We start from the raw sequence: 16514 nt of genomic DNA on the forward strand, positions 1-16514 counted from the left end.
GAGCTGTTCGCAGTCTTCTGAACTGCTCATCACCGAAACCATTCAGTTAGCAAGAAATCACAAATAGCCACAAGTGGAGTTTATTGCTGAAAGGATTAACCAGAATGACAGACTATTAATTGATATCATGTTCATAATGGAGTGATTGTTTAAGCTATTTATCAAGAGAAAACATCTTACACACACATTTTTGTTGCTTTCCTCAGGTTAATGTCATCTCATGTAGAGCAGCATTGCGTTTGAAATAAACAGATTTATAATCTAATGATGAATTAGTCCTCTTCATTCCATTGGAGTCAGTACATTTTCTCAAAAACTGTGCAAAGAAAAAGAGAGGCACTGATGCTGTGGCTCAGTTGGAGTTCAAATAAAACATGCAACTCCTTAAATTGTGAAACCATTACACTCCTGAGATACATATAGAATGACATCAGAGGCGTGCAGCAGACAGAGGGAAGCTGCTGTAGCTGCTGAGTAAGAGGGTATGTGCCACAGCTCAGACCCTGAGTGACAGGTATTGACCGCCCAGCCAAAAGACGTCTCTGTGGGAACGCTATTGATTATTGCCACAGCAATAAAGGTCCCGGAAGCTTGTGAGAATGCCACAACTCTCTGCTGCCTACCAGCTCCTGTCCCAACACACAAACACAAAGACACAAACACTTTGGCTCTGACACATCCTAACCTACGGCCACTCATTCTCTCACGCTAACTTCAGCGTTTCGGCCAGAGAAAGAAAAGATGAAAGAGAGATGGATTGCATAGTGAGTGCCTAAGATGTGCTTTTTGGGTGACTTGGATGATCAGTGGGCCCTTGACTGGACCCCCTGCTGTGCTTTAAAGGGCCAACCCAGATTCCAGAAAACATATTTACATGCTGATCATTTTGGATTTATTTGCTTGACTGTTGAAATGTCTGCTTAAACTGCACAAAGGTAGTAAAGGGAATTTCATTGGTGGTCCATCTATCCAGGAGGAAAAATCACATTTAAAACATTTATATAAACACTCCAGTCTCACCAGAATCATTTACTGTTGATCGGGAAGATCCACAGAGAATTTTGTCAACAGTTTAAAAAGGAACTATTAAGTTTCAATGACATTTAATCACCCTCAAGTCTGTGGATTATCCAGAGGAATAGAAACAATCATGTGAGCACTTAAGATTTCATTTGCCTCTATTATACTGAGATGGTAGCTGGAAATCTCTGGCTTCTATATCTTGCAAAAATCTGGCTTGATGTAATATATTTTTCCAGTTTTGAGAAGACCATTTACGTGAGTCAAATGAATCCCCGCTGCACATATGCCATCATCATATAACTCCAGTTTATCCACTTCTTCTCTCTCACTCTGTCCTTGCAATCTGGTCAAAACAAAATAGAAATTTTCTTTGTCTTTTTTCTCCCTTCATTGCTTTCTTTCCTACAACCTTCTGCTTCTCATTCACACACCCCCACACACAAACGCCATCTCCACCCTTGACCTCACAGTGAAAAGTTAATGCACCCGAGGTTGAACTCTCCCAGGTTGGCCTTAGTCACAAACGCTGGGAAAGTGCCCCTGACATACACACACACATATATATATATATATATATATGTGTGTGTCCGAGTGTGTTTGTGTGTGACTGTGGAAACACTTGGGGTGTTATGAATAGGAGGGATTTGACCCTCAACCCCCTGACCTGTCCACACAAATGATGCCTTTAACCCAAGGCTGCTATTGTTTGTGGTGACTGCTTTAGTTTGTTCACAGAGCCCGCCAAAAGAGCCAAAATTCACTATATACCACTTTGCTTATTATTTTCCACCCATATTTATGCCTCTCCTCACCTCTTCTTTCTTCACAAATCTCTCTCTCCTGTTCCCATCACTCCTCTTTTTGCTCTTTGCACAGCTTCTGTCCTGTGGCCCTCATCTTCTGATCTTGAATTTTCACTTGAGGTTGGAGTAGTTTATGCATGAGTGCCAGCATCCATCCATCATTTTTCACTTAAAGTTAGTATTTAAATGTTTCTTCTGTTCTGTATAATATTCCCCTGAACTGTTTTAAGCTGTGTGCATGTACACCTAGGTGTGGAGACAGTAAGAGTGTGGCTGTAAAAGGAAATGATGAATTTTACAGATCTCTATTTAGATGTTAATGATATTGTGTCTAATTTAGATGATTGGTTCAGGTTATGCTCCATTCATAATTTGCACTACAATGTTCTCTTCCCAACAAACTGGTTAAAGATGATATAAACCTGCCAAGACAAAAACCAACAATTGAATAAGATCATGAGTTTCTTTATGTGTTTTGAAAACAGTCCTGACAACAGCTGTTGGACAAGTTTCTTGAAATAGGCCCCAGGGACTTCTAGGGGGTCAATGAAGAGGTTCAAGGTGGCAAAAATCTTATGTAAACACTTGTTTTAATCCAGCACATTGCACACCACAGAGGAAACGACTGAGGATGCACTCACCTTGTAGTTATGACCTCATTAGATAAGAAAATGAGAAAACTTTGTTGACCCTCAAATTGACAAATATCATAAATGTAGGTCAGATGGTACTGTTCCAACAGTAAATGACCCGAAACACATGATGGACAACATCGATTTTTTTTTTTTTTTTAATCTTCCAGCCTGTTCACAACTCATCACGTTCCTAAAATCAAACCAGAGTGCACCCATCTGCAGATTTCAAGTTGCATTAAAATTTTTTACGCTTCTCATGGCTAAATGCCAGAAGCTCCTGCTCAGAGTCACCCTCAGTGATCAGTCCCTCTCCAAAGCTCAGTTTGAGCTCATCCTCATTTTAATTTGAAGAATTACAAAAATGTTTTCCAAACAGCATCATGAATATTAGGCTGAACATCCTTTTTAATTATCCCTGATCAGGTCTTGTGTATTTAGTGCTCATCTTTTCCTAAAGGAGACATCGTGACCCCCTGGATGGCCTCTACACCATCAGCATCAGGTTGAAGGTTTTTTTAGTGGCCTGTTTTGAGTGTATAAATGGGCCAGTGATGGAAGCAGAATTCTGATACTTTGCTTCAATAAAATTATCAAAAATACAATGTAATAGCTGCTGCTGCAAATCGAAGTTTCATTCGGCTGAGCAAATATCTATCTAACTCTATATATACATATTATCAGCAAAATGTATATATTTGTACTCATTTCTCTTTATGGTTTCTTGTATGTAAGTTTGCCTTCCTAGAAACCAACATTCAACATGTTATTTTGGCAGATTTGAAGATTTCATTTACTTTTGTTGTTTATTCTATAGCAAAGCTTTGTATTTTATGAGTACTTTTCAGTACTTGTGAAAAATAGTCCCTGTACTCACAATCTTCTTTTCCACACAAAAAAAGTTCTTTCTGTAACACCAAAGCCTCTTTGACATGTGTGTCCTTTTTCTCCTCTTTGCCTTTATAATTGTTATCATTTTTGACGTTTTGTGCTTCTTTCTCTTGGATCAAAACCTCCCTCTGCTGGCCATCATCAGAAACTGCTGCCACAGTAAACACTTTCTGCTGTTCACTACAGCCTAATGTTGCTTTAACATTTGAGGCTAAATGTATGTCATTTAGGGGTTAGGGCTAGAATATCACAATATAAAACATTAGAATTATTTGAAAACTTACTGCGCATTTAGATGTAAACACCTACACTGCAGTCCAAGTAACTTAATTAATCTGCTGAATAAACATGAGAATGAAGTGAAGGAGAGCATCTGTCTGACAGTGGTTAGTGCGTATTGTGTTTGAGGTATGAGATTTTTCCAGGAAATAAATGAAATGCCTCGGGACATGAATGTCTGGATAAGTGCATGGCAGCTGCTGAACGTCATATTTTCCCTTCTTTCCAACAGGATGTGTCAGTGCTTTACTACACTCTGACCACAGCACGCCTTTTGGATGAGGAAATCACACTTTCCTAAAGCCTGCAGCGGAAGTTGTGACTGAATGATCTCTCGGATTGGATTTGGATTTGCTCCTGAAGGAGGGAGGAAAAGGAAAAGCGAAGCAGCTTGTTTAATAAGTTGAAGTGGGGGGGGGTTGTTATTTTGGGAAAGCCCTTTTTTTTTTTTTTCTTGGATTGCTGACGCGTCCAGCGGCGGATACGTGCAGCTTCTTTGCTGAAGCTCCGGCAGGATCCGCTCAGCCTCTCCACCATGTTACTTCACTTTCTCGCCTTGGCGGCCTCGCTTTTCCAGGCGCAGGGTTACTTTTCCGAGGAAAAGTATCCGGAGGAGTCCAAAATGCAGCCGCCCACCGTGGTGGTGGCGATCATAGCCCGGAACGCAGCCCACTCTCTGCCGTACTACCTCGGAGCTCTGGAGAGACTCAACTACCCCAAAGATCGCATCTCAGTGTGGTGGGTGTCCTGCATGGATCCTCGGGGTCTGCCTGCTCCCCCGGGCTCGGCTTGTTTCTATTCGACCATAGCAGCCGTTCAAAAGGTCATTGGCATTTAAATGAGTCCGTGAAAGCAGCAGCCGTCACCCCCCCCCCCCCTTCATCTCCTCTCCTCTCCTCTTCCTCCTCTTCACTTCGCCGTGCCTTTCAGTCCGTCATTGTCTTCTGCTCGCATGAATCCAGAATCCACTCCATCTGATAACCTTTCTCAACAGTGGTTTGAATATAATATGTGTAACTCCGATGTGAGTAGTTCAAGAGAACTTCGTTTAAATGCGTGTACTGCTCGTATGTTAAAGGTCGGATCTGATCAAACTGGATCTATAAGAAAGAAGATGAACTATTGCTGACTTATTTAACAGCAACAATAACAACAATAGAGCTGCTGTAGTCACCTGGCACCAATATAAAAATATGAAGCATTTGTAATTTCTACAAATGTGACAGGTACCAATGTGTTTACAGCAGTCTTCGTTTATTTCTTCTACAGCCTGAAGGTTGGCGTCACAATAAACCTGCAAACAGTACATTTCCTGAAAATTGAGTTTTTCATGGATGAGACATTGGTTGGCGCTCATCCAGCAAATGAAATGCCCTGCAAATTTCTTCCAGATCACATTGAACACATTTGATCAATTATCACATTAATGTAAAACATCATGCCAAAGTGCAGTATAAATGCAGAGAGAACTTCCTCAAACAGATTCATGTTTGAGTCCTGTACGGTCTAAATTGAACAGAAAAGCTGAAGTTGCACTGCCCAGGTCGCAAAAAAATGTTGTCTACGCAGAGTTATTCCTCAAGTAAAACCTTGGTGGGGCAAATCTGAAGTAGTAGACAGATCACTAATGCTGAAAGATTTTAAAATGCATGCACAGTATAATCTTGATCTTGATACCCAGGATCTGGTGTCTACTTTACTGCTGTTTGGTGGTTTTTAATGTTTGTTTGTTTTTAACAGCTTTCTCAGTACGTGTCACATGAAGATCTTCAACGCTGTTGGATTTATATCCATATACCCTCCATTTAAGCAGCAACCCTTAAAACAATGTCTCGCGCTCATCTTCACCAAGTTTCGAAAGATGTATTCACTTTGCCATCTGCTTTCTCTCTCCTCAGGGCTGCCACAGATCACAACTTAGACAACACCACAGCTATACTCAAAGAGTGGCTGACTGTCACGCAGAAATTTTACCATTATGTTGAGTGGAGACCAATGGAGCAGCCCACGTAAGTTCAAATACAATGTATTCATGTATAAAACGTCTAGTTTCAACCGCCTCGCCGATGGTCCTGCTCATTCTGTCATTTATAGCCTCAGGTCTGTGTGGAGTCTTGAGATAATCAACATAAATGAGAATAATGCTGCACGCCTCTTCTTGTCCATACATGTTTCTCTGTGTGGACTTCTGCCTGAGCAGAGGAGGCCATCAGTGGAAATTAGTTGTGCATGCATAAGAAGTCTACTCTCCTGTTCACAGTCACGGAACTTTTAAATTGTGTTACTCTAACTGTATTTTAAGCCCTATACAAATATACACTGTGTTTATTATACAGTATACAAAATTTATTGGGCAATCCATCCACATAAATTCATGTACGTTACAATTTGTGTTTTGGTGTTTATGTTTGTGTTTATATCTTAGTTTTTGAGAGTTTTGTAATGGTGCAAAATACTTAAGCACACCCCTTATGTCATTTATTTGGAAAGGGTAGGTTGTTACAGAAAGATCAGCCGGAGTTTCAAAAATACGACATGAGAAAAAGATTCCAAGAACTGTATATGGTCTTTGTATTTCTGTCTGTCTTAGGTCCTACGCAGGCGAGCTTGGTCCTAAGCATTGGCCCAACAGCAGATATGAATATGTGATGAAGCTGAAGCAGGCCGCACTTAACTTTGCCAAGAAACGCTGGGCTGACTACATTTTGGTACGTTGTAAAATAATCTCACTTGACACAGCAGTGTAAGATTCATATCAGTACCTACCTCGATCCGTCCGATGAAATGTGGTCCACCTTTGCTGCTGTTATTTCATCCATTGTTGAAGTGAGACAAGACGATACAAAGTGTTTACTCTGTTGTCTCTGTTGTGTCCTTTGTCTGCTTCAGTATGCTGACACAGACAATATCCTCACCAACCCAGACACCATCAACCTGCTGATAGCAGAGAACAAGTCAGTGATCGCTCCAATGTTAGACTCTCCAGGAGCATACTCTAACTACTGGTGTGGCATCACTCCCCAGGTGAGCAACACACTGTGAACTTGTTTTGTTCATGGCAAATCCGTCTTTGCACTTGCGTTAGATATCAAACTAATATTGAAAGTAAACACGCCCTTGTATTTGTGTGCTTATTTTTTAGGGATATTATCGTCGAACAGCAGAGTATTTTCCCACCCGTCACCGTCACAGGCTGGGTTGCTTCCCAGTGCCCATGGTCCACTCCACCATGCTGCTGGATTTAAGGAAGGAGGGCATGAAGAATCTGGCCTTCTACCCTCCACACGAGGACTACTCGTGGCCCTATGACGACATCATTGTGTTCGCCTTCTCCTGTCGGGCAGCAGGTTTGTCGGTGCTTGTTTATGTGCCAGGCAGCTTGACACATTTAATGTCTTGTTCATAAATTTGTTCAGCAGGTGATTTATTTTTGTTGTTGCTCAGAGATACAAATGTACCTGTGTAACAAGGAGCGCTATGGCTATCTGAACGTCCCAGCCAAACCTCACCACACCCTGGAAGATGATCGCCTCAACTTTGTTCATGTCCACCTGGAGTCCATAAGTAAGACCAGACTATATTCACTTTGTGTTAATAAAAGAAAAAAATCAAACAGATACCCAAACTAAAAATAAAATATGAGAAGAAAATGTTTTTAATCATAATTATTATTTCGCTAATTTATTTCGTCTTTTCTTTTTATCTTCTAACTATAATGTCACCTGCTTGTCCAAAAGTTGATGGTCCTCCCATGTACCCGTCTCGCTTTGTCCACATGTTCCCCAAACAGAGAGACCTTATGGGCTTTGACGAGGTAAGACGGTTTTTGTCTGAGAGGAAAACATATTTTTACTTATTCTTTAGCATTATTGAAACCCCTTGTAACTGGCTTTAAATTAGATTATCTTAATCTTTACAAAAGTATTATACACACTTGGCCATTTCATGAGAATTTCATGATTTATTTATTTATTTATTTATTTTTAGCATCATAGAGAAAGTGTTTCTGTACTGAATAGTTAGTCGTGAATAAACCAAGGTCGAAAAAAGTAGAGAATAAAATGTGGATTTGAATGTCAACATAGACATCTGAAATTAACTATATGAATGACACATATGACCTGTAGCTAAATATTTTGTTCTTCTCACCTTAGATATATTTGATAAATCTGCGACGCCGTCCTGACCGTAGAGACCGGATGTTGTTCTCTCTGAATGAGCTGGAGATTGATGTTAAGGTGGTGGATGCTGTAGATGGAAAGTAAGTGGAGCCCTCTAAACAATAAACTTCCTTAGATGGAAAGTGTGTTTTTTAATGCTTCCAGGAGAAAATCTATACAAAAAAAAGCAGCTACTGAAAGGAAATGTAGATAAGGAATGGCTGATAGGAGATTCAAACATACTGTATCAGCTCAGGATTTTTGCTGTTACAGTAGGTACAGTAGGTTTATTTATAATCCCATTTGGAGTAAATCTGAAAGAAGGCAATTATGACGGAAGTTTTTTTTTTTTTTTTTTTTTTTTAAAGGGGTAAAAAATCAGTGCTGTTATGGAAATGCATATAATGCGTGTGTGTTTGTGTGTGTGTACATGTAGTGCACTGAACAGCAGTGACATTAAAATCCTGGGTGTTGACCTGCTTCCGGGGTATTACGACCCATTCTCTGGACGGACCCTGACAAAGGGAGAAGTGGGCTGCTTCCTGAGCCACTACTACATCTGGAAGGAGGTGAGAGGACAAACAATTATACGTGAGAATCTTTTTCATAGAGAAAAAATTCATAAAGAGGATAAATTCAGGTGACCCAGTGGGGACTGCTCAGACTGGCTTGTGTATGAATAAGAATCAAATCCATCTGTCAAATAAAAACTCTTCCAAATGCCTCGTGAATATATGTAGATTTACTTTATTGTATTCGCTGCAATTTATACTGTTTCTAAGCTTAAGTAAGTTTTAGATGACTAAAACAGATTGATGATACAGACTGAAATTCATAGATACAAGACTCAAAACTTGCAAAGTCACTTGCGAAATAACAAAGTGATTCTTTTTCTTTTATTTCTTACATAAAAGATTTGATTTGAAAAGTTGGGACCTAATGAGAAACAAAAAAGTTTTCCTTTATCTCCACAGATGGTGGACGAGCAGATGGATAAAGCGTTAGTGTTTGAAGATGATGTTCGTTTCCAGTCCAACTTCAAACGAAGAGTAATCAGGCTGATGGAGGAAGTGGAGCAGGTGGAGCTGGATTGGGACCTAATGTAAGACAGTGCTCTTATTCCCATGGTTTCTGCTTTGACTGGGGTTAAGTTAAACCCAAGGAGGGTAGACGGGGAGGGGGAAGGTTAAGTCAATACAGTATCCTCAAAAAAACTATGTTGGGTGTGTTGGGGGGGGGTGTGTGTTGAGGAAAGTGTGAAAAAGTCAGAAAAGAAAATCCACACTCAGGAATTCAGCACACATCATTCAGGGCTTATTTAAATAGTGTTGAATAGCGTCAGGGTGTAAATATTCCCTCGTGTGGCTCTGCATACCAATGCAGGCCTGTCCAGGCTGTAAAAAACATGGAAACAAACTTCAGACAAATACTGAAGTATTTGAAAGAAAGTGGGATGTGGACCAGTGTCTTATTGGTATTGTTTTAGTTTCCATGACTCTCTCAGAAAGTGATCAGACACATGTGCAGAACAAATATTCCAAACAAAAAAAAAAAAGGAAAAGAGAGAAATACTTTCCAAACCGTTTGGCAGCAAAAGGTAGCAATAGATTTCATTTGTTTTAGACGTTTGCTCCTTTATCGCTCATTTTTTTTTATTTTTTTCTCTCTCTCATTGTGGTTTTCTGTTGCCACAGATACTTCGGTAGGAAGCAGGTGAATCCTGCGAACGAGGAGGCAGTGGAGAGTGTTCGGAACTTGGTGGTAGCGGACTACTCATACTGGACGCTGTCTTATGCCATCTCCCTACAGGGAGCTCAAAAACTGCTTAATGCTGAGCCGCTTTCCAAGATGCTGCCGGTCGATGAGTTCCTTCCCATCATGTATGACAAACATCCCAAGTATGTACGACATCAGCGCTGACGCCACTGGCACAAATGTGCTCCTTTCTTGTTCTTTCCCGTCTATGCACACCTTTATGCTTTCGTTGTTTTAGGATCTGTGATACTACTGAATAGATTTAAATTATATGCTCATGTTCAGAAATGTCTTTCACTGAAACTTCCAGCATTGTTCTGGTCAGGAACACAAAGTTAAAACAGACCTCATAAATGAAGCCAATAATCTTCTCAATGCCAAACTTCTGTGTAAACTTTATATATAGTGAAGTCTGTGGCTTTAATTCTGAGTGTCTTTAGAAATTTGTTCAGCAATGGCCTTTATCGATACTATTGACAGTTTAATATGACGTTCTGCATAAATCTTTAGTCCATCAGAACATTTTGCTTTTGATGATACACAGACCTCCTTATAGTATCTCTCTCTGGAATTGAGTGTGTGGAGCATGGACCACCACTTTAGGCGCAGTGAGGCTCCCCAGCAGACTCAAACAGCCGGGTTTGTTGTGAGCTTCGAAAAGATAAACCTTTTGTTCTTTCACAATTTGCGCCACCATGAGGTTTAAATTGAAATCTCTCTGCTAACTCAACACAGCTGCACTTTGAGTTTAGTGGTAATCAGCAATCAGCGTATTTACATGCTAAACTAGGACTGTGAGTGCGGTAAACATTTTACAACCTAAGCATCAGCAAATTCATATTGTCTTCATAAGCACCTTGCCATGTTACTAGCTTAAAACTTTTCCTAAACACAGCACACCATTTTGTTTCTTCCAGCACTATTATATCACTATTATGCTTCTTTGTTTTCCTTAACTGATGCCTCCTCTGTCTTATGACTCCGTTATCCCAAATGCATTCTGTGCTTGTTTGCAGTTCATTATAAAGATGCGGTTTGCATTTGTTTCAACACCTTCAAAACAGGTGTGCTTCAAACTGTTTTGTTATGTTGTTTGTTATGTGCCTGAACCTAACCAGACAACTTCTTTATAATGAGTAATGAGTAATGAGTAAGACGAGTAAATGAAACACACATGCAGTGCTGGCTTTAAGAGATAAAGTGGACTTTGGGCCGAAGGGCCTGTTAACCAGAAGGTTAGTCTCTGTGCTTCATCATATGTGGAAAACTGGCTTAATGCCAACCCACTTTCCCTCTCTCTCCCTCTCCCTCACCTCTGTGATTCTAATTTGTTATGCTTGACTGGTTTGCTATGAATGCACAACGACTGCACACCACACATTAGTCCTGCTGTCGCCCCCTCCATGCTAAGAGTAACAGAAAATCAGCCACTGGGAAATAGATGTGTTTCAAATTGGTCTCAAAATACACATATTATCGATTTATGATTGAAGGATAGGAAATATTGCGAAAAGTGTACTATTAAATTGCTGATTAACTTTTCTGCAATGTTATTTGGAGTTTCTTTATTTTATTGTGACATATGAGATGTGCTGGAGCCTAAAATAAATCGAAACATCTGTATGTGATCTCTAATTGTCATTCTCTCTTTCCTCAGTGACGACTACAAGTCCCATTTCCTCAACAGAAACTTACAAGCCTTCAGTACGCGCCCCCTCCTGGTTCAGCCATGTCACTATGCTGGTGAGCCCAAGTGGGTGAGCGACACGGAAACATCCACTCTGTGGGACGACGACTCGGTACGCACTGACTGGAGGGGTTCCCACAAGACCCTCAAAGGTTCACCGCCATCAGAGATGCTGTCAGCTGCCTACAGGGATGAACTTTAGTTTGTAGCTCGTGTAGCTGCGGAGAACCTACAGGTCAGAAGGCCACAAGGTCAGAGAGACAGATGCTGAGATGAGGAGCTGCTCTCAGACTTTGTTTCGGCCCACAGTGTCAGACCACAGACATGCTCAGTGTCATTTAACCTGGACTGTGGTTTGTTTGTTTGTTTGTTTTTTTTTCATGTTAGTGTGTTATCAAATGTGCGGTGCAAAGTGAATTTTTTGCTGACAGTTCTTCTGTTTAGGCTGTTATGTAAAATGTATGTAAAAAAAAAAATCGATACTTGTGTGAACTTTAGCATATCTGATGTTTGAACTTGCACAACAGATCTTTCTCAAGACCTATCAACCCTTTAGATTTTTTTACTTAATTCGGACATCTTTATAGATGAGAGTTTATACAATTTGTATGTCAAGAACACTTTGTTCAACTGTATGCTTGCAATAGTGTGTGTGCTTCTGATGCTAGTTAGAGAACTTTAAAAGGAGATTGGCTTCTCAGTGACTTTGTGATAACTGCAGACTGGTGCTCAAGTTGCTGCACTGCTCACAACTCTTGGCAAGTTTGGACACAACCCTGAAACTGTTTATTTCTTTTGATCGTCCCATTGTGTCTGTCTTCCTGTTTATCAATTTCTTCATATCTTGTCCGGGGATTGTCAAGAGAAACGGCACAAAGCCAGACTGACCCTGATTAATATTTCCTTTGATTTCGCGAACAGTTTTAAAGATGATATACCTCAGGGTTTCCACAGACAGTAAAGAAACTGTGTCATTAGCAGAAGATTCTATGCAGGAGGTATTTTGTTAGTGAAATTTAAACATTGAAGGTTTGCATTTGAATAAATTTAACTTAATTCAAATTCATTACCAGGATTGACATCACATTGACTTATTGTATGACTTTCTACTCTCTGGCTGAATATTTTGCCATTCAAATTGAACTTCATGTTCGGAGAGGGTGTGACGTCTGGACCATCTTTTTTCCACGCATAAAAAAAGAGAAACGTATATTTATATCAACCACAAAACCTTATCCAATAGTTAAGCAAAACCATACATAATAATTTTAACTTCACCAACCATAGAGAGTATACAGCAAGTATATCTGCTATTACTCTGAAGTGATTGAAACAGTGATTATCTTTGTCAAAACGCCAGTGTTCTCCCAGTTTGACCAGTTCGACTTTGAACGAAATGCGGGTATGTGTTTTAATCTGAATTGTCATTACATTTATTAGCAGTTACTGCTACTTCTGCCTGAGACATGGATATCTGCAGCTAAGACATTGCTTCCAGTTTTTTTTTTTTTTTTTTTTTTTTTTTGCAGTGTTCAATTTTTTATCCGAGCTCCATTTATTACCTTTTTTTATACAACATATGGTGTTGAAGTAAAAAGTAGCCCACATGTATCCTAATAGGGCTTTTCATTTTAGGACTGTTTCCACAGGGTTGCAAAAAAAGTAAGTGCTGTCATTCTCATGTTCCACGTGGACAGAAATTACACTGATCAAATTACACTAAACTTAGACTACATGTGCTTTTGTGTTAATGATGGTGTATCATTTGCCGTCATTAAGTGTGCTGCTTTTCCTCCATATGTCTTAATTTATTGGTGGTGTCTCTCTCAATGTGGTTGACAGATGATTCATTCAACATGATGTACAACAGGCAAAGTGCAATGGCTTTCCAACCAAAGGCCTCTCTCGCTGTCTGAGCAATAAATCTATACTCATATGTTAGAAAACAGACGCTTAGGATGAATATGTAGCAGATTTTTCAGATGTTAATAAAAATATTTTTTTTTTGTTGTTGGATGTCGTTATGGATCCTATTCATTCACAAGCTCTGGTGGTCAAGGTTTTTACTAATTTGAGTGGAAGTACAACCACATGTTGTACTGACCGACATCTTCCACACGATGGTAATATTTCCCTGGGTTTGGTGAAAGTCTTGAAAGAAAATGCTCACACTGTATCTGTGATAAAAATTTCATTAGATTTTTATTTTGTCAACTATTCTATCTGTATGATAGCAAGTCAGTTTAAGCATTATATATATGTTTCAAACATCTGATTTTAGTTGCTTTAAAAATAAGCGGAAATAGAATTTCAATCCTTGGTCAAGCCAGTGTAAATGTTTGTGGGAGCATTTCATTAGAAGTCTCTAATTTTAATTTCTATATGCTACATTTCTGGGAAGAAATTATGTCTCCAAGTATAAAAAAAACTCAAACAAGATTATCACTTCTGTATTCAGTTGTCTTCATCATTTCATGTGTTCACGGATGGTACAATAAGAACGATACACTTATCAAACAGAATTTGAGAAACAACAAAGTTTACCTCAGTTTCTTGCATTATGCATATTCATTAGTCCATATGAATGTACAGATTTGCTGGTTAGAACTTGTTCTTGTATATTTATATATTTCTATCAGTCAATTTCGTATTTGTGCTTTATCCTCCTTATTTTTTTTTCTATTTTCTTTGCTGCAGTGACATGCGAATTTCCCCATCCGAGGGAGTAATAAAGGGTTATTGTCTTAAATTGTCATATATTTACAGGTTGGCCACATCCTTAGTTATGTTTTGGTTTCCACACACACACACATATGGCTGGATGAAAGTGCTCACATTTAGCTTTGGGCATGCCACAGTTGTCAGCACATGCAATGATCCATTTATTTTATGTGACCCTAATACCTAATTTTCTCTGGAGCACTACGCCACAAATGAGAGTGGGCAAAACATAGCTAATGATGTGTCACAAGATATAACCTATTTGCATATAAACTTACTGATTGGATAGTAAGCACATATAAAGACACACACATACCCTTTGAATGTGTGTCATTGCCATGCTGCATTTATGAAACTAATTTAACCACATGAAAAGCAGATGAAGTTCTTGCTGCTGACAAGTAGCTCAGTTTCAGCCTTCCAGCAGTGTGCACACACACCCACATACATAATCATGTACACACCCACAAACCCAGTTAAAAACTGGGGGATTGGCTGCAGCTTCTACATTCATCTTGTTGCCAGTTCAAAGCTGTGTGAACCGGAGAGGACCCTCTGTGACAGGGCAGAGGCCTCAGCACCTGATTGGCTCCCTGTGTGGAGGTGGGGTTTTTGGAGGTCAACTTGGAAGGCAGAGGAATTGCACCTGTCCCAGAGCGAAATGTTTCATAATGCAGTTATGTAGGCAATGTATTTGTTTTTTTTTTTTTGGCTTAAATAGTTTTCTCTTCTCACTATATAGTCCCCACTGCAAATTAACTGTACTAACTATAGTTTACTAAACTCCTACAGACTCTTTAAACATGATTTAAATGTTCCACTTCCACTAGGTCTCGTCTCTGGGCCTGAGGACTTCCGCAACCACACTGACAACCCCCAACACACACACACACACACACACACAGACAGATGGGAGAAAATATTGACAGAACAAGTAGAACAGAACATAACAGACACATTTGAGAAACAGTCCAAGCTTATACAAAGTATCAGAGTACCATTTCAACACAGTTCAACATTTGTGGTCGCTCAATGGTATTTCTGAAAGTGGTGACAGATTATATTCATTTTTGTTCTTCCATTTGTAAAATTGTATTTTGTTATTGGCTATCAAAATGCAAGCAAATGTAAAAAAAAATGTTCCATTGCAATATAAATACAACAAAAGTGTGTATTGTAGGTTAACACTAACCCTATGTAAGCCCTCATCCATGCACTTTTTTTGGTCTTTTGAACGACCGTTACTCGTGCAGGTTTTACCAACACATTGTATTTACATGTACATTCTCCATTTCCTAAACAAATAGGAGGTTTAGTGGTTTTAATAAAATGGCCTTTAGTTCATATCCTGCACTTTGGCTGGGCTTTGAAATATTGATTCCGCTTGATTTTCCTATTTGTGAGTCGACAACAAACCTGCCCTCCAAAGCGTTTACACACGAGCGTGTCTACACTGTGACTGTGGACTAACTCCTCTGGGCGGAGACGGATTCAAGGCACGAACTTTGGCTGCAGCTTCCATGATCTGACACTTAACCGAGCTGCAGCCACCGTGCCAAACTTTAAAGCAGTCATTTCCCCGTGACTCCGACCCCCTTCCCTCTGCTAACTTTATTTATTTTATTTTTTTACCCCCTTACCAGTTTTTTTTTTTTTTCCCCCCACCTTTTCGGATCTTGCACAGAGTGTGCCCGGCACAGTTCTGCGACCAACGTAAGTGTGCATGTGGATACCAACGGAGCTTTCACGCAGCATTTGCTGCATGAAGCTGTTTACGGTTTCGGCCATTTGCAGTCATAGTTTATCTGAGTGGGATCACATGCGGGGTTTAATGCCACGTAACTGCTTACAGCAGCTGCTGCTGCTCAGGCTCATTTTATCTGGACGGTACGTGGCGTTCACGGCCAAGCGGCTGCTGTAAGGGAGACCATGTTGTCGTTTATTCTCACTTACAATAAACTGACACGATGTATTTATTGCGCTGATGATTTTACAGCGCAGGATGTGTTTTGTGAAATTGCTCACGCTGAAAATAACATCAACATTTAGCTTCAGCGTTTTTAAAAAAAAGTGGTGAGTTTTATCAAATTTCACCACGTGTACAGCCATAGTTGTTGACTTAGAACAAATGTAAGTTCAATTCTAAATGTTTGATCTAAACTATTAAATGTTAAATCTAATGTGTGAAACTAAATATTCGGTGGTCTTGCAAATTCACACTACCGATTCCCGGAAGTACGAAAATAAAAGCTCGAGATGCTCAGACTGTATTTGCAGATTCAAATAGGGGATTACACCTGAACATACTCCGTGACGTGCACAGTTTTAATTCTGTATTGCCGCCAGTAAGGCCCTTCAGATGTTTTCAGCTAAATCGCTGGGCATGTTGACATTTTAGCAAGCAGTGTGAGCATGGAGAAAATAACCGGTCCATGCAGTAGAAGGGACACTTCAAACCTCAAAGTGCATGTCAAATAAAATCCAAACATTGTTTTATTTATTTTTTTTATTTTATTTGTTATTTTAAGTAGTTAGTATCATTGTAATGTATGTCCAAGTGTTT

General features: G+C 39.7%; 2 protein-coding genes across 4 annotated transcripts in view; both read left to right on the forward strand.

Annotated features, from left to right (window-relative positions):
• The first annotated feature begins 4058 nt into the window (after positions 1–4058).
• cercam (cerebral endothelial cell adhesion molecule) lies at positions 4059–13246 on the forward strand. Its single transcript, XM_029515502.1, has 12 exons — positions 4059–4366; positions 5527–5637; positions 6219–6336; positions 6518–6652; positions 6771–6975; positions 7073–7192; positions 7366–7442; positions 7783–7889; positions 8225–8357; positions 8763–8890; positions 9483–9686; positions 11201–13246. Exons 1-12 carry the CDS (start codon positions 4164–4166, stop codon positions 11430–11432), a joined length of 1773 nt encoding a protein of 590 aa, XP_029371362.1. The 5' UTR covers positions 4059–4163; the 3' UTR covers positions 11433–13246.
• Positions 13247–15635: 2389 nt separating this feature from the next.
• sardh (sarcosine dehydrogenase) overlaps positions 15636–16514 on the forward strand; it is a 43554-nt gene continuing 42675 nt past the window's right edge. For all 3 annotated transcript variants that reach the window (XM_029515634.1, XM_029515633.1, XM_029515632.1), the window contains exon 1: positions 15636–15664. The gene's annotated coding sequence lies outside the window, so the exon portion shown is untranslated. The remainder of the gene's footprint in view (positions 15665–16514) is intronic.

The sequence above is a fragment of the Echeneis naucrates genome, chromosome 12 (assembly GCF_900963305.1).
Source record: "Echeneis naucrates chromosome 12, fEcheNa1.1, whole genome shotgun sequence".
NCBI classification, from domain to species: Eukaryota; Metazoa; Chordata; class Actinopteri; order Carangiformes; family Echeneidae; genus Echeneis; species Echeneis naucrates.

Excerpts from the sequence above, each read along its gene's own strand:
- cercam (XM_029515502.1), top strand. The coding sequence starts at position 4,164 with ATGTTACTTCACTTTCTCGCCTTGGCGGCCTCGCTTTTCCAGGCGCAG. Across the intron at positions 7,193-7,365 it reads TGTCCACCTGGAGTCCATAA|TTGATGGTCCTCCCATGTAC; the intron begins GTAAGACCAGAC and ends CTTGTCCAAAAG. Across the intron at positions 9,687-11,200 it reads ATGTATGACAAACATCCCAA|TGACGACTACAAGTCCCATT; the intron begins GTATGTACGACA and ends CTCTTTCCTCAG.